The following is a 19,385-nucleotide window of genomic DNA, read 5'->3' on the forward strand; positions in this document are numbered from 1 at the left end:
TGTGTGTGTGTGTGTGTGTGTGTGTGTGTGTGTGTGTGTGTGTGTGTGTGTGTGTGTGTGCGTGCGTGAGACAGCAGAGGAGAGAGAAGCAGTGCGACAATAATAATAATAAATAATAATATCAATGTATTCAATTCAATGATTCGTTGACTTGTCTTCGATTATGGCGACTAATTGTGGCAGCCCTACATCATGCTGCATAATTTGAAGAATAAACAATTAGCTAAAGGGAAAAAGGTGAATGCACATTATGTCACTAGCTTTCACAAGTGAGGAGCAGAACTGGCAAACTTAAAACATCCTCATACACATATGCATATGACCTCATAGGTCTCTTATCAGTGACCTACAAACTCCAAAATCTCTGAGGGTAAAGTTCAGGGAACTAAATCTTTTACTGTTACTTGTTAGGAAACCAATGCCTAGTTAAATTATGAAACAAAAATGATGCAGTTGACAATGACAATTAATATGGGATCTTGTTAAAGTCACATGCTCTGCTGAACCAGCCATCACTCCCAGCATCTCCATTAAGATATGTTTTTGACTGTATAGCATTACATTACTCATGTCTTTGCTCATTACCCATTTATTAGAAGATTGAATACCACTGTGATACTTATTAAAGTCTGCTTGAAATATCACTACAATCCACTGACACATCACCAATGGTGTTGTCCAGGCAACAACTTCTTTTTTTTATGGAAAACCAAGAAGGAGCTTTTACTTTCAACACTTCCCAGGAAGGACAGAGCATTGTTTCAATTAGGAATAAGGTTGACGCTACTATCAGCCATTTCTGTGTGTATCATGAGTACATTGTGTGTCAAATGAGGAAACACAAAACTAAATTATCAATACTAATTACGTCATTCTTCTCACCCAGAAGTCATCAATTTTTTTCTATCTCCTTCAATGCATGATGATATGTGACCATTGATACATGGAATTTCTTACAGTAATGTTTCCTACAAATTGTAAACACCGCAAAATAGTGAACACACTATAACAAATACTTTAAAGTTAATAGCAACCATTGTCATAAAAGCAGCAGATACTCTGAGAGTAAAAGGTAAAGGAGGAGGGAGGTGAGATGGTGAGGTGTTGCAATCACAGTAAAAGTCTAACACATAATCACCGTCCCCAGTGTCTTATTAACTAACCTTTCATGTGGGTGTATTATATACATATTATTTTCTTCTGCATCACACATGGAAAATAATAATAAAAACTCACAGTAAATATAGATCTTCTAAAGCACAACCACATCATGTATTGTATAGTTTTCTTTTTGTTGTTTTAATCGTTTGTTGCTTGGGAATATTAACATCAGTGCGTGTTCTATACTCGATGTTTTTCAGGGAGGAAAAGTCCTACTACACGCTGAAGGCCCAGGCTGTTGACATCCACACAGGCCTCCCTCTGGAGCCAGAGTCCGAGTTCATCATCAAGGTGCAGGACATAAATGACAATGAGCCACGATTCCCAGATGGACCCTACAGTGGCAGTGTCCCTGAGATGTCCCCAACAGGTGAGGCTGCAAGAGGCTGAAGACAGAGAACACATTCTTGCTATGCTTAAATTCTACTTTAATATTCATACGATTATATTCTACAGAGAATACATATTTAATGACCCACTTCAATTTCCCAAAACAAGAACAATGAGCTGATAGAACGAATAGTTACAAAATGTCAAGCATCAAACATCCTTTGGATGAGTAAGAAACTGCAACATTCATTATGCTTTATAATTGCACTGTGGGTATTTGACATAATTATCAAAATGCAATGGCACTAGAATCCATGAAGCATTCAAAGTACAGTTTGTTCTCTTGTTTGAGTTGAGGAAAAAGTCTTAGATCACCGCAAGCAAGTCATAAGACACAAATGTCTGATTGGGGCTGAATTCAAGTCTGATAGTTCTTAATTCATTGATTCATTCATTACAAATCTGAAGAAATTAACCATTCTTTAAGCATTTGAAAACATCATACATTTGTTACAGCTACACTTTTTTAAAGTTTCCATCATATTTAAAATTAAATGCACCATGACTTTTTTAGATTTTATGTGCATTAGAAGCAAAATCCTTAATAAGTAGCTCGAATTATTTACTATTTACTTTATAATTTTCAGGTTGGATACCAAGCATAAAAAGTGCAACATTCAGAGACAAATCAATACCTATAATAAACTTGTTCTCTTTTTGAACATTTTGAGAATTATGCATGAGTTGTAGCAATACCAATATATTCTAACTATCCCCCCATTTTGTCAAATCATTCGTTATTTAGCAATTTCACTTAACTGACTTTACATAATTAAGCAGTGGTGGGTGTAATGATTGTAAATCCAAACCTTTCCTCCAACATTGACAGTGGCCAAATAACATAAAATTAAAATATGTTTAAACTTAGTTTAGAACAATAGTTCTGCTCAAGCACTCAGAGCTCTCTGCTCCTTTAGTGGCTTTCACTAATTCAGCTGTTGTTCACATCCTGTTCAGATCTGCTAGTTACTTTAGCTTAGTAGTTAGTAATGGCTTCTCTCCCTCTCTCTCTCTTGTTCGGTGTGTCTTGGATCAATGGATGAAGTTGTTCATCAGAGTGGGGTGTAGTTGTAACTTCAATGTAGAGATGATTGTGATGTTTATTATCTTTAGTGATGTCTGTGTTACGGGTCCACGTAGACATGGTCATGGTGTTGATGATTATGTCACTCATCATATGTGTTGTATTGTATAAAAACATCATATGAATGGGGGCGCCTCGGTGGCTCACCTGGTAGAGCGTGTACCACATGGGCTCAGTCCCAACCGCAGTGGCCGTGGGTTTAAATCCAGCCCGTGGCCCTTTGCTGCATATCCTCCCCTCTCTCTATCCCAGACTCTCCTGTCTCTCTCTCTCTCTCTCACTCCACTGTCTGAATAAAGGCAAAAAGTCCAGAAAAATAACAAAAAGAAAAAACATCATATAAATGTTAAACACTTGATTTTCTATTGGAGGGGTCTTTAAACTTAAATGCATCATGAACAAGACATTTTTGTAATGGGAAATTTTTGAAAATTACAAAATGTTTATCCTCTAATGAGCATGAGTAAACTCACTTAATTTGATCTGTATCTAGATTCAATTCATTTGGATGACTAAAACCATGTTAATGCAAGTGTAAATAAATGTATGACTGGAATAGCAAGGCCACATCAGGAGGTGGTCTGGATCTCAGGCAGATGTTTATGGTATCTTTAGTTTAACCACATTGTTATGAAAAAAAACAGCCCAACAAATTGAGAGGTCATCTAACTTTTCCCCTATCTCAAGCTCTCCATTAAAGAGCAATGGACGAATCCTTAAACATCCTAACCTTACCTGCAGAATCATGATAATGATAATGCTTAATAATTGACCAATCAGTTGTATAATTTGTGGAATTACTCAGTAGTTTTGATTAATCCTGGCCTGATGAGCCAGAAGAAATTTCAGAAAGTTGCAAAAAAATGAGGATTTGTTTTCTCAGGGCCACAAATATGCACAGCAAATTTGATTCAAGTTTAAAGTTTCACCTGAGGGTGACTCCTGAGGACAAAGGACAGTTCTTGGCAATATAGCGGTTAAGTTTTTATGTTTTTTTGTACAATAGAAGCATTTGATGAAAGTTCAAAGAGACACTAAAAGCATTACGACTCATCCTCAAGGGATCATGACTAAAATATATATAATTGCATGAGGTTGGTATTTGTTGAGATATCCATATGACATGGCTGGTAATAAGACCACAGCCAGGAAGGACCTACAGTTGCAATTAAAATGATTCAACCCCCATTGCATTTTAGTTTTATTGGCAAAATTTAAAAATTTTCAGGTGTTTGCAATAAACAAATTACAGGAGAACAGTTTAAATAGTGAAATAAAACTAACATTACAAGTATTTTATCCAAATTCAACACTAAATCCTACTTTCAAAGACTACTGCGGTCTCAAAAATATTCAACCCCGTTAATAGAATTCCTCATAAGAGCACACATTTGCAAATCAGGTGTGGTCTCAAGCACACCTGATGCAACCAATCAAGGGCTTCATTAGTTGCTTCAGGTGTGCTTGAGATAGAACACCTCAAATACCTGGACTGTTCACGGTGACATTTAATTGCATGTTAGAAATATGGCTAAATCAAGAGAATTGTCCAAAACGTTCAGAGAAGAGATCATTGCCTTGCACAAACAAGGAAAAGGATACAAAAAGATAGCAAAGGCACTGAATGTTCCTAGAGATACAATTGGAAGCATAGTTCGCAAGTTTAAAATTAAAGGAACAGTGGCTACACTACCTGGACATGGCAGAAAGAGGAAGCTATCAACGGCTGCCACCAGAGTCCTGAGGTGGCAGGTGGTCAAAAACCCTCGACTGACTGCCAAAGACCTGCAACAAGACTTAGTGGCAGCAGGCACTGAGGTGTCAGTTTCCACAGTAAGGCGCATAATAAACGCTGAAGGGCTCCATGCCCGAACTCCAAGATATACACCACTACTGACCCAAAAGCACAAGAAAAGTCGGCTCCAATTTGCTCAAAACTATATAAATAAGCCAAAGAGGTTTTGGGATTCTGTTCTGTGGAGCGGTGAAACAAAACTGGAACTTTTCAGGCCGATGGATCAGTGGTATGTCTGGAGGATGAAGAATGAAGCATACGCTGAAAAGAACACCCTGTCTACAGTAAAGCATGGTGGTGGCTCAGTGATGCTTGGGGCTGCTTCGCTTCCTCTGGCACTGGAAACCTGCAGCGTGTGGAGGGAAAGATGGATTCAATCAAGTAACAGGAACTCCCAGGAGAAAATGTCATGCCGTCTGTGAGGAAGCTGAAGCTTGGGCGTCATTGGACCTTCCAACAGGACAATGATCCCAAGCATACCTCAAAGTCCACCAAGACTTGGTTTCACAAAGAAGTGCTGGAAGATACTAGAGTGGCCATCACAGTCGCCCGACTTGAACCCCATTGAAAATCTCTGGTGGGATTTGAAAAAGGCGGTTGCAGCATGCAAACCCAAGAATATTAGTGAACTGAAGGCCTTTAACCATGAGGAATGGGCTAAGATTCCTCAGGAATGCTGCCAGAAGCTGGTGTCTAGCTATGCATCATATTTGCAGCAGGTCATAACAGCAAAAGGGTGCTTTACTAAGTACAAAAGATGCTTATCATGAAGGGGTTGAATAATTTTGAGACTGCAGTAGTCATTAAAAATGGCATTTTGTGTTGAATTTGGAGAAACCACTTCTAATATTAGTTGTGTTGAGCTATTTAAATAGTTTATTGCAAACAGCTGCTAATTTGAACATTTTGCCAATAAACCTAATTTGCAGTGGGGGTTGAATCATTTTGATTGCAACTGTATGTGTAGACAAACAGGCAGAACTGATGCAGTGAAGTTACCTAATAGAACTACTGATGACAGTCAGGCTTACAGGCAGATAGGTGAATAGGCAGGCCGGCAGATAGAAGACAATAGGTAGCAAAATACTGGCAGCAGGAAAGGTAAAATGAACAAGGCTCCACAGCATAACCAGCACAAAGGGAGACACTGGCAACTAACTGAGGAAAAGGGGCTGGTATAAATAAAGGGGAGCGAATGAGGAAAATGAGAAAGGTGGGGAAGTTTAAGTGAACAGGGAATGTGAAACAGATGAGCAATCTGGGAACAGGTGGAAATGTGGTGGGTGGATAGAGTGTGACAGGAAAAAGATGCAGAATGGCCAAAATAAATAGGGTTGAGACAGGAATCATGACAACATGTTGGATAGATTGGAGAGACGATCAAATGACATCATCAAACCAAGGGCTTGGAGAAACAAAACATTTTTCATTTTAAAAGCCTTAAATAATATTTTTACTGTATAAGTATATTTGTAAACAACTGTCCTCTTTGTAACTATTTAAAAGTAAGCTGACATTGAAATCATGTCATGTTTTAATTGAATTAAACTAAATATTAACTGAGCTGTTGATCCAGGTCGCTAGTCAAGTTTCACTTTGCAGTGTGTTTGGACACATTAAGTTGTAGTAGGAGCATGCATGCACGTACACACGCGCGCACACACACACACACACACACACACACACACACACACACACACACACACACACACACACACACATAGTACACTAATACAGACTTAGTGGCCCATCTGTCTGCTAAATACCATTACTGAGAGGTAATTTAACAGTCAAGGTCTTAAGGCCTTAAGCTGTTAATGCTTCAGCTGAGACCCAAAGTGCTCTGAGAGAAGCTTGACCCCAGTATGTTTCTGTGAGACTGAAATACAGAAACAAACTGTGTAGTGGATTAGCTATGGAAGCAAACAGTACAAGCATCCATATGATAAAGATTTAATCCTATCTATGAAAAGTCAACAGCTAAGAATAGATGCATTTCTTACTTCAAAGATTGCACTTGTTTTCTGTAGACTTGTTGATTTTGATATAAGATACAGTCTAGAAAGACAAGTTACAGACACAGAAGAGATGACTTGACAGAAAAAAATCAACAATAAATAAAAGTTGTTATATAACAATAACAATAAATTAAAAAGGAAAAAAAGAAAAGAAAAACTATAATCACCACCTTGCGGTCGTATGCCTCCGCAACCAGCCAAGTTGCAGGAAATATGGTCACAGTCTCGGACATGTTTTTGCAGAACATTATGATGTATATGTATAAGTTGACTTTACTTAAAAAAAAAAACTTGCTGCCTCACAAAAAGTAATTTATGTTAACTTAGATGAATTACATTGGATTTATTTAATTATTGTGAGTGTGCAGCACTTAAATTAACCTAAATAATTGGAGTACAGTAACTTGTTTATTTTGAGTTTGCAGTACTCAAATTATCTTAATTAGATCAGACTAACTTGATTAGACTAACTTGATTTTTGAGTTTGCAGTACTCAAATTATCTTAAATAATTAGATTAGAGTAACTTGTTTATTTTGAGTTTGCAGTACTCAAATTATCTTAAATAATTAGATTAGAGTAACTTGTGTATTTTGAGTTTGTAGTACCCACATTATCTTAAATAATTAGATTAGAGTAACTTGTTTATTTTGAGTTTGCAGTACCCAAATTAACTTGAATGAATTATATTACAGTAACTTATTTATTGTGAGCTTCCATTACTCAAGTGATAGCTTAATTCGCTTTAGTGTTGCTCATCCATCAGATTCAGGTCAATTTACTGTAATCTAACTTTGTGAGAGCCACACTTGGCCACTGTACTCAGGTTCAACTCAAGGAGCGAGGGAAGGATTAGTGTAAAAAGTAAACACATGGGCCTGGTTTTGGAGTTGACGAAGCTAGGTCAGCTAGTTGGCTGAGGTCATAAAAATAAAGCGTTTTGCTTCTCAAAACAATATGCGTTCAAGAGTGAAACATTTGCATCAGAGAGAGAGAGAGAGAGAGAGAGAGAGAGAGTTTCTTCTACACTGCCCAAAGTATGACAACTTAAGACAAACTTTCTTTGTCAAACTAAAAAGAAATGTCCCTAATTTTAGAAACATTAAAGACAGCGAAAAAATGGCCATACTCCTTGGTGAAGGGCCTTCTGCTGCATTGGCAGCACAGTTTGTCTTAAGTTATCATGATCTGACATAAAGCATTGCGAAGTAATTCTGCCTCGATATCTATCAAATTGCAAAGAAATGGACAACCCATGTCTGGCAGCTTGCTTCACAGACTCAGTTACCATGGTGACTGGCTCAGAGTTGTCTTGAGTTTTTTGTCGTGGCATAGCAGAGGTTTTGTTTCGTTTGTTAACAATCAGTTTGTATGATTATATGTAGCTTATTTTATTTCATTTGCCTTTCTCAGCTGTCAAAGGTGTACATTAATACAAAGGTTAAAAACGTTAATACGAACGTTAAAAAAGTTATTACAAATGTTAAAAACTCACCTCCAGCTGTCTCTGAAGAACAGACAAGCCATGTTTGCCGCGTCTCCTCAACCATTTCTTCATCCATACGCGTTTTGGTCTTGCCGTTTTGCTTTTTTCGCTGTCGAGCATTACCGCCATAGACTGTTTACAACGGCTACTGCGGCTGACGCTCCTCATTTAATCATGTGACGTCAGATGACGTGAGGTGGTACGCTGCTCCGCCGGGTGCGACAATCTTAATATCATCCTGTAGTGTGTGATGTGTCACGATTCTAAGATCTGAGAATTGTGGCACATCACACACTAAAGAAGATTATCTGTTAAGATTCTCCTTATGTGTGTGATGCATCCCGATTTCAAATTCGGTCAGGATTTTCAAAATCCTGTAGTGTGACTTAGCTCTCTTTCTGTAACGGAAAACACAGAGTTTCCTCATTCTCAGTTTTCCACATTCCACATAACTTTCTTGACCACCAGGTCAGGTTGACCATGCAGTTGATGTGGACATGTGTGGCAATGTTTTGGTAGCGTGAAGTAGATGAGGCAGGTCTGAGCATGTCCAAAAAACGCCCAAAGCACACTGGGTACAATAACTTATCTTTTCTAATTTGACTTAACTGGGATGAATCAAGTTAAGCATGTTTTCCAACCCCAAATTACTACTTACTTATTTAAAATGAGTGTACATAACAGGTTGATGAAAACTGAGTTTGGTTCACTTATCATATTTAATTAATTTGTATGTTAGCATTTACAGTGCATCTTCATTTAAACTGGAGAACAATGCTGGGATCTACTTAAAATGTTAATATATCATCTGCAAATTAGACATTTTTTTATATCCTGTATTCCATATAGGTATTTATCTTGTCTTATTAACTCAGCAAGACATTCAATTCTTGAAGCAAATAGAAAAAAACAAGACTAGATCAAAACCGAGTACAATACTGTATTCATGTGCTCCTTGGATTGTCCTATTTCCCACGTTGCAAAGTCATTCTCTCGACTTCGGTGTGCTCATGTGCTTTAAGTATGAATGTGGAAGCAATATGGATGCTACAAAGAAGATGTGCTGTATTTTATTGCTGAGGGTTAAAACAGCACATTGATAGCTGTTTCCACTATTTGTGCTACTTATTGTGGATAGTAATGCTAATAAATAACTTTTCTAAGTAATCTAGGTGGATGGCAACTAACGTTTACAACATAATAGGGTATTACTAATTAAATGTTACCAAAAACTGTATATTTAAGATGTGAATTTGCACCTTTCATCAAAAGTTATACTGTTTCTGCATTTCTCATGTTTCTCGGACTTTCAGGTTATTGTTCCAACTTGAATGAATGAATGAAATGAATGAATGTCTCTCATCACCATTGTCGTAAGCTTCCCTTGGTTTGGATTCCTCCAGTGTCAGTCGTTCAGGAGGTTTTTAGCGGTAGCTGAGATTGCTGCTAACCTTTGCTGCAATAGCTTTTCCTATAATTTATGATCCAGATGTTCAGGAGGTTTTTACCAGCCAAATTATCCACAGAGGTGTCCTCCTCTTCAAAACAAACGGACCAGGGCATTTTAAGCGGTAGAAACACCAGATAAAGCAGGTTCAGGTTAAAAATCTAATTAAAAATCAGAGATGCACAGATACAGTGTTTCACCAACACATGATTCACTGTCGCAGTGATTCACGGAAGCAGTTTAGCGGATACAGGATGTCAGAGCGGGGCTGGGAGCTAAGACTGCTTACATTTGTTTCTTTAATAATCTGTGATCCAGAGGTTCAGGAGGTTTTTTACCAGCAGCTAAATTATCCACAGGGCGTCCTCCTTCCCATTATAAACGGACCAGGGGATTAAAAGACATCTCCAGCAGCTGGAAGCTGAGCTGTCTAACATTTCCTTTGCTTTTTACTCTGATAAAATTTTACTCTGACAATTTTGAACTAAACAAGTCAAGATGCAGTAGATTTGTTTTTAAACATGGAATAAAAATGTCCTTGAACATCCATTAACATTAAAGAAAATGGAATAGAATGAAACTAAAATGAATTTCCATGTATATTAAAACTGAGATATGTGGCAAATGCGCTGGAGAATATGCCCCCCCATAATGTGCCCCTACAACAAACTAGATGTTTAGCTAAGTGACTTCTGTTTCATACCAACCAATGTTTCAGTTTTTATCACAATTTATCTGCTTTAAGGAGAGATGTGCTTTCACAAGTCAGGTAGAAAAACTGAGAAATAGAATTTTAACAAGCTGTTATTATGAAGTGGCTGACAGTAGGCACAGTTTCCACAATCAATTACAGTTAATGTTTTCATCCCGACTGCAGGAACAGTTCTGGCTGAGCAGGATATGGAGACTGTGAGCTTCTTTGTCACGTCCCCACTGCTTTCCATTTCCTTTATACCTCACCTATCTAGTCCTGATTAAAGTAGCCATTGCAGTAAAAATATGATTGCTCTCTCTACTCCTTGTTTTCTATTTGGATCAACAAAGGTTTAGTGTGATTGCCCATCTTAGCCTACATGTTTCACCAGGACTGTAGCTTCCTGTTTGCCACCAGGAGATGTTTGCAGTTCATTTTTGCTTTTTTTCCTCCCTCTCCTCTCTTTCTTAATTGCCATTGAACTTTCGTTTATACAGTGAAGCTAGTTTTTAATTGGGTTTGGTCAAGTGAGCTTTTCACACTGTTGCCATCAGCATGGCCCCACAAAAAAACCTTCCTTGCTGTGCTGTTTCTTGACAAGAATGGATTGCTCAGGTAAATCACTGTGCAGCTCTCCAAATGAACATGCAGGTCAAATATGTAATTACTTTAATCATGTATTTTTCAGCATCTTTCTATATTTAGAAAAATATAGGCAACTCTATATTTTTAAATGAACGTCAATGATAAGCTTTGACTTTTCCATTACAAGTCGAAAATCAAGTCTTCATCTATGAGCATTATAATCATTTTTTCTAAATCTAGAACAAAGACCACATGTTAATCTAATGAACATACGCTGCTTGTACAGGAGGACAATCTCTAACTAACTGATCTGATCATTCCTGGTTCTTTCTTCTGTAGTATGGTGCATTACACTTTAACAAGGATATATCGTTGATTACATAAGGTGTTTGTGTGTTTGTGTGTGTGTGTGTGTGTGTGTGTGTGTGTGTGTGTGTGTGTGTGTGTGCATGCGTGCAGGAACCTATGTGACACAGGTGACTGCCACAGATGCAGATGACCCCACATATGGCAACAGTGCACGCATCGTTTACAGCATCCTTCATGGACAACCCTACTTCTCTGTGGACCCCAAGACAGGTGAGAGGACAGCAGCACGTGACATGTTAAAACTTTTCCATTACAACTTCCATAATAAACCAAGTGTTCATCATACAGTTGTATAACACATGACTTTTTAATGAACCTACAGCTCACACTCCCTGCTGTCTTCACTTTCCTAGAAAGCATAAAATTCAATCAGTCATGACAAGTAGTTCTGAAGGTGGGTTTCTCCTCAGTCCTGCACCTGAATGCTAAAACAAGCACTGAAAGGGACATAAAGCTTTTCAGTCCTTTACCAGACATCTCCACTGAGCAGTTATTACTCCGAACAGGGAGTGTCACCTCTAATTTTGGCCTTGAGGAGCAGCATCACTCACCATCCAGCCTCTTTATGAATAGACTGCACTGAAGGAAAAGACTATTGGAAGCCATTAGCAACTGTGACCAGTTTCCCATTTCAGTTGGGACCTGTACAAGCAATTGAACCTTGAACCTTGCCCCCCTGTAACACACACACACACACACACACACACACACATACACATACATATACAGTATATTTACATATGTATGTGATTGTGTGTGTCAGTGGAGGGACAGAACATATAATGTAAGATACATCGTTCGTTCGTTCGTTCGTTCGTTCGTTCGTCGTCTCCCGCTTATCCGGATCCGGGTCGCGGGGACAGCAGCCTCAGCAAAGAGGTCCAGACAGCCCTCTCCCCAGTTACTTCCACCAGCTCCTCCGGGAGAATCCCGAGGCGTTCCAAGGCGAGCCGAGAGATATAATCCCTCCAGCGTGTCCTTGGTCGGCCCCGAGGCCTCCTCCCAGTGGGACATGCCCGAAACACCTCCCCGGGGAGGTGTCCAGGAGGCATCCTCACCAGATGCCCGAACCACCTCAACTGGCTCCTCTCGACATGGAGGAGCAGCGGCTCTACTCCGAGTCCCTCCCGGATGACCGAGCTCCTCACCCTATCTCTAAGGCTGAGCCCGGCCACCCTGCGGAGGAAACTCATTTCGGTCGCTTGTATTCGCGATCTCGTTCTTTCGGTCATTACCCAAAGCTCATGACCATAAGTGAGGATTGGAACGTAGATCGACCGGAAAATCGAGAGCTTCGCCTTCCGTCTTAGCTCCCTCTTCCCCACAACGGCCGCATCACTGCTGACGCCGCCCAAATCCGCCTGTCAATCTCCCGCTCCATCCTACCCTCACTCGTGAACAAGATCCCGAGATACTTAAACTCCTCCACCTGAGGCAAAGCCTCCCCCCCCCGACCCGGAGTGGGCAATCCACCCGTTTCCGGCTGAGAACCATGGCCTCAGACTTGGAGGTGCTGATCTTCATCCCAGCCGCTTCACACTCGGCCGTGAACCGCCCAAGTGAGAGCTGAAGGTCGGCGCTCGATGAAGCTAAGAGGACCACATCATCTGCAAAAAGCAGAGACAAGATCCTCCCGCCACCGAACCCAAACCCGTCCACCACCCGGCTGCGCCTAGAAATTCTGTCCGTAAAGTTATGAATAGAACCGGTGACAAAGGGCAGCCCTGGCGGAGTCCAACCCTCACCGGGAACAGGCCCGACTTACTGCCGGCTACACGAACCAGACTCACACTCCTTTGGTACAGGGACTTAATGGCCACTAACAAGGGGCCATCCACCCCATACTCCCGGAGTGGGAACACGGTCGTAAGCTTTCTCCAAATCCACAAAACACATGTGGACTGGATTGACAAACTCCCATGCTCGCTCCAGCACCCTAGCGAGGGTAAAGAGCTGGTCCACAGTTCCACGCCCAGGACGAAAACCACATTGCTCCTCCTCGATCTGAGGTTCAACTATCAACCGGACCATCTTTTCCAGTACCCTGGCATAGACCTTACTATGGAGGCTGAGGAGTGTAATTCCCCGGTAGTTGGAACACACCCTCTGGTCACCCTTCTTAAAGATGGGGACCACCACCCCGGTTTGCCACTCCAGAGGCACAGCCCCCAATGTCCACGCAATGTTGCAGAGGCGTGTCAACCAAGACAGCCCTACAACATCCAGAGCCTTGAGATACCCAGGACAGATCTCATCAACCCCCAGGGCTCTGCCACCGCGCAGTTGTTTCACTACCTCTGCGACTTCTGCCCCGGAGATTAGATCATCCATCCCCAGGTCTCTTGGCTCTGTTTCCTCCACGGAATACGTGTTGGTGGGATTGAGGAGCTCCTCAAAGTATTCCTTCCACCGTCTGACTATATCCTCAGTTGATGTCAGCAGCTCCCCGCGCCCACATTAAACAGTGTGAGCGAGTTCCCGCCTTCCTCCTCTGAGGCGCCGGACGGTTTGCCAGAACCTTTTTGGAGCCGATCGATAGTCTTCCTCCATTGTCTCACCGAACTCCTCCCACGCCCGAGATGTTGCCTCAGCAACTGCCGCGGCTGCACTTTGCTTGGCCCGCCGGTACCAGTCAGCTGATTCCGCAGACCCACAGGCCAACCACACCCTGTAGGCCTCTTTCTTCAGCCTGATGGCTTCCCCCACCCCTGGTGTCCACCAGCGGGTACGGGGGTTACCGCCACAACTGGTCCCAGCTACCCTGCGGCCGCAGCTTGCAACAGCCGCATCAACAATAGCAGAGCGGAACAAGGCCCATTCGGACTCAATGTCCGCCACCGCCCTCGGGACGCAATCGAAACTCTGCCGGAGGTGTGCGTTGAAAATCATCTTGACGGGTTCTTCCGCAAGGCTTTCCCAGCAGACCCTCACAACCCGTTTGGGCCTGCCAGGTCTGCGGGGCGTCTTCCCCCGCCATCTGATCCAACTCATCATATATATATATGTATATATATGTATATATATATGTATATATATGTATACACATATATATATGTATATATATGTATATATATGTATACACATATATATATGTATATATACATATGTGTGTGTATATGTGTGTGTATATATATATATATATATATATATATATACACACAAACTCGAGATTTTACCTATATTCTCCAGTTGCCTTGTGCCCATTGGTTGATCCTCTGGAGCTGACCCTTTGACCTTTGGTCTGGTTCTGTGTCTCTCTGGCATGCTAAAAGCATGGACTGTTTGAGGGAGAGGGGTCCTTTGTCTCTGTTTCCTATCAATTTAATAGTTTGATGGTGGAAAGAGTCATAGAGTGTTAATTGTTGGTCTGTAACTCTGCATGTCCTTACAATGAACTTCCTTAATAGCTTGTGACTGATGCCCGGCCAGTTATGTACACTACATCCCAAAGTTCCTGAACCTTTTGAAAGTACTACCCCCCGACCAGGTACCATTTTGGGATACTTCGATTACCACTACCAGCACTAAATTTAGACTCTGGTTCCTATGGTCAAAACGTGCATAGTTCCTCATAAGGTTCCATTTTACTAACTTTCTAGGTGGAAAGGCTTTTGTAGAAGAGGTGAGAGCCAAATAAAATTACAAGGTGGTGACGTTTCAGTCATGTGTCCATGGTGTACTTCGTTTATACTTGTATTTATTCAAAAGTCAAAAAAGTTTTGTTAATTAGTGAAGATTATTGTGCTGAACAAAACATTGCAGCACTGTATAGGATAGAAATCTGGGGATTAAACTTAATTACATAAAAAACATGACATGGGTTACAGAATAGTTCATTTCTAATTTTCTAATTTTCCCCACACCAGGAGTGATCAGGACAGCATTGGCCAACATGGATCGAGAGGTGAAAGAGGAGTACCAGGTTCTTCTCCAAGCCAAGGACATGGGAGGTCAGCTGGGGGGGCTGGCCTCCACCACCACCATCAATATTACCCTCAGTGACGTGAACGACAACCCACCGCGCTTTGCTAAGAGTAAGAACATCTCAACAGTGATGTTTGGATGGATTAATGAATTGTTGATTGGTTTGTCTGTTAAGATGGATGTTTTTTTCCTAAATTGTACGTTGCCTTTCTTCATTCTTTCAGGTATTTTCCATCTTCGAGTGCCAGAGTCTGCATCAGTTGGCTCAGCAGTGGGTCGGATTCAGGCCCGCGATTTGGATACTGGTAGCAATGCAGAGGTGGATTATGCCATTGTTCCAGGCGATGAGGGCAACATGTTTGACATCATCTCTAATGGCCACAGTCAAGAGGGAATCGTAGTCTTAAAAAAGGTAAACACACTCATTATCAGCTGCACATACACTCATTACAGCAGTGGTAAGATATTATGAGTGAAACTCAACACATCATGCACATTTTTTAAATTAAAGTTTCCAATAGATGGGAAGGATTAGGCTCATTTAAATCAAAAATCCTTTAGATGTATGTGACATATATGATGACACCCATGGGTACTGGTGGGAACACCAAGTATGTCCCAGAGCTGTAAGGGAAGCAACAGTCCTCGTTAGTATAGTGGACAGTATCTGCGCCTGTCACGCGGAAGACCGGGGTTCGATTCCCCGACGGGGAGAGTTTCTTTATTTTCTGCTAAACAGCTGAATCTTCACCGCAAAGCAAAGCTCAGGTAATGCAACAGCATCCAGCATGCTGTTGCTGTCCAACAGACGCTTTGCCTTGGAGAGACTGCCACCTTCCCCTGTGTCAGAAATAACACAGTAAGACTGTTGGTAGTTGTTACCTTCATGAGGAGGGGGAGGTGTGCAACCTGTTACCTGCAATTTAACATCACAGTATGGTTGCTCCTTCTTGATCCATTCCATTGTTATGCCTCTGCGCCGGCAAAAACAAGGGTCAAAGGTATTAAGTTTTAGGGTTGTCTGTTCTTCAGAGGTCAAAGGTCAAGGTCATGGTGAACTCAAATAACACAATTTTGGCCTTGTGAACACAATATCTCCGGTACTCCTCAAAGGAATACTTTTAATTCAGATTGGTTGATTTGTATCTGTATTCTGATTGGTTAGTTGGTTTGTAGCTGTATTCTTATAGGTTGGTTTTTAGCTGCATTCTGATTGGTTGCCTTGTAGCTGAAATTTAATTGGTTGATTTACAACCATATTCTTATTGTTTCGTTTGTAGCTGTATTCTGATTAGCTGATTTGTTGTTGTATTCTGATTGGTTGATTTGTAGCCATATTCTGATTGGTTGGTTGAATTATAGCTGTATTCTGATTGGTTAGTTGGGTTGTAGTGGTATTGTATTGGTTGGTTTGTAGCCATATTCTGATTGGTAGATTTATAGCTACATTCTGATTGGTTGGTTTGTAGCTCTTTTCTGATTGACTGATTGACTTTATCGTCCAACTCAGTGGAAATTTATCTTCTGCCAAAGGAGGTAAAATAAAAATACGTATAATCCACATAAGAAGACATGCCATTAAAAAAATGTAACATGTACAACATACAATTGTGCAAATGAGCAGGTAACAGCAGATACGTTAAATAGGTAAATAAATAAATAAAAGAAACAGAGAGCAAACCTTATAGAATAAGAAACCAGTGTTCTCAGATACAGTCATTTTGTGTTAGGTGCCTGCATGGCATAGGGAATAAAAAACTTCTTGTATATGTTCTGGCTGGCCCTTGGTAGGTAGGTATTCAGAATTTAATAATAATAATAATACATTTCATTTAAAGGCGCCTTTCTTGGCACTCAAGGACACCATACACAGTTACACAAATTGAGATTAAAAACACATTAAGAAGAAGCAACAATAAAAATGAAATATAAAAATAAAAAGAATACAAAAGTGACAGAGCAATTGGCATCAGATGGAAAAGGCAGTTTTAAACAGATGTGTTTTGAGTTGTGATTTGAAATGGGGGAATGAATGGATATTTCTGAGTTGGGGTAGTAGTAGATTCCAGAGACGGGGAGCAGAGCAGCTGAATGCTCTACTCCCCATGGTGGTGAGACGGGCGGAGGGGACAGACAGGTGTGTGGAGGAAGAGGATCTGAGGGAGCGGGAACATGGAGGAGGTCGGACAGATATGGGGGGGCGAGGTTGTGGATGGCCTTAAATGTTAATAGAAGGACTTTGAAATGAATACGGAACTGAACCGGAGGCCAGTGGAGCTGTTGGAGGACAAGAGTGATGTGGTGGATGGAGGGGGTACGAGTAATGATACGGGCAGCTGTGTTCTGGACCAATTGAAGTTTATGGAGAGATTTAAGAGGGAGGCCGAAGAGGAGAGAGTTACAGTAATCCAGGCGGGAAGTGACGAGGCTGTGGACAAGGATGGCGGCAGTGTGCAGGCGGCAGTGTGCAGGCGATTAATGTTTCGTAGGTGGAAGTAGGCAGACCGGGTAATGTTACTGATGTGGGATTGAAAGGATGGTGTGCTGTCAAGGATGACACCCAGACTCTTAACCTGGGGGGAGGGTGAAATGGAGGAGTTATCAATAGTGAGAAATTTAGGTGTAATCTGTTTTTATCCATTATGTCTTTGGGTCCATCTGACCATCCATCTGTCCCATTCTCATGAACACGATATCTCAGTAATGCTTTGGGGGAATTTCTTCTAATTTGGTACAAACATTCCTTTGATCTCAAGGTTTAAGTAATTACAGTTTGGTGGTCAGGGGTTAAAGTTCATGGGCATGTGACCTCACAAAACATGTTTTTGGCCTTGTGAACACAATATGTGAGTGATGTCTGGGGGGTATTTCTTCAAATTTGGCACAAACGTTCACCTGGACTCAAAGATAAACTGGTTAAATTTTGGTTAGGTTAGGTTATAATCATGGTGACATCACAAAACATGATTTTAGTCATAACTCAAGAATTCATGTAGCAATTATGACTAATAATTAATAATGTTATGACTCTGGATAAACAGGGATGTAACCGGAAAAAAATGACAGAGGCATACAACCATGGTATTACTTTTAGTTCTGCTCATGTTTTTTAATTAACAATTACTGTCAGCTCCTATAACTTTATATAAATATGCACAATGTGTCTCCACTTCCTCCCACTGTCCAAAATTGAAGCCAAAATATCCTGGAGATGAGTGCTTCCCTCTAGTGCAATGAAGATTGCTTAAATGATGCGCTGGTGGCAGCGAGTCCTCATAGCTCATAGTTTTTTTGCAGTATATTTTTTGTTGATTGACATCTTTATTACTCGTTGTTGTTTCGTCTGATGATGAAGAAAATAATGTACATGAAGGAAGAACTCCTGTCTTTAAAGTGTACCAAATATGGAATTAAACATCCCATACCTGCTGAGCTGAAGAAGCTGTACCAAGGAGATTGTCAGGCCACATTTTCTCTCTCTCTCTCTCTCTCTCTGTATTGTCAAGTGTTCAAAATCACATTCTTCATTCTTGCAACAGCATTTTTCGTGTGAACTGCTGTCAGTGATCTAAGCGTCGGAGGAATGTGCTGATCTGGTTTTGATCGCAAACATTCTACCTCTAAACCTTCCCTTGAACCAAGCTATTAGACCAGATAATGCCTTTGACACACAAAGGCTTTACACACACACTCTCATGCACACAGTTTTCATTTTGCAGAGTCAGCCATTGGGTTCTCCTGATGATGTGTGATACATATCGAGGAGGAGGAATATGGAGAGAAAAGAAAGAAGTCATACGTTTTTTATACTGTCCTAGATTTATTTTATTTTGATACGATATCCAGTCAGTTGCAGTGAAAAAGTCTTGCATTTCTTTTACTTAACATGAACTTCGTTATATGACACTTGCTCGTAGTGGCGCACGGCATTCAGTTTCACTTATTTTAACGCCTCATAAAGGTTTTAACAGGAAAGAAGATCACAGAGAATAGCTCCTCCAAAAGGAGTGATCTAAGGACTCAGAAAAACTTGAACTGTTAACTCCTCCATCTAGACAGATACCACCTCATATGACAATCACATACATACACACAGAGAAGCACACACCGGAACACACAGCAGAAATGTCATACCACATCAAGCAGAGGCTTTTATTTTAGACTATCCTCTAAATCAGAGCAGACAGGACAGCCATGTTCTGAGCAAGAAACCTGCCCAGCTATGTCTCTTATTTTAGAAATGAGATAGCCCATACATCCATGGTTTTCAGCACCAACATTTAGTCTTCTCTCATTGGTTAGGTTTGCTTACATTGCCTATTGATCTCTGCAGATTTTTCAAAGTATTGATACGACTTGTCTTCAAATATTCAGAAGTATTAGTTGAGTAGACGTTAGGGTTGTCACGATACCAAATTTCTGTTTCGATACCG

The 19,385-nt window shown here is 40.8% G+C and overlaps 1 protein-coding gene across 1 annotated transcript in view; it reads left to right on the top strand.

The window, feature by feature from the left end:
- Positions 1-19,385, top strand: part of LOC111648347 (cadherin-12-like) — a 78,463-nt gene that overhangs the window by 27,484 nt on the left and 31,594 nt on the right. Inside the window, exons 4-7 of the mRNA XM_023398210.2 lie at positions 1,362-1,531; positions 11,119-11,238; positions 14,895-15,062; positions 15,177-15,364. Coding sequence (XP_023253978.1) covers positions 1,362-1,531; positions 11,119-11,238; positions 14,895-15,062; positions 15,177-15,364 — 646 coding nt within the window. The remainder of the gene's footprint in view (positions 1-1,361; positions 1,532-11,118; positions 11,239-14,894; positions 15,063-15,176; positions 15,365-19,385) is intronic.

This window comes from Seriola lalandi, unplaced genomic scaffold (assembly GCF_002814215.2).
Source record: "Seriola lalandi dorsalis isolate HSWRI2012SDOR001 ecotype SW California unplaced genomic scaffold, Sedor1 jcf7180002054981, whole genome shotgun sequence".
In the NCBI taxonomy this organism is placed as follows: domain Eukaryota; kingdom Metazoa; phylum Chordata; class Actinopteri; order Carangiformes; family Carangidae; genus Seriola; species Seriola lalandi.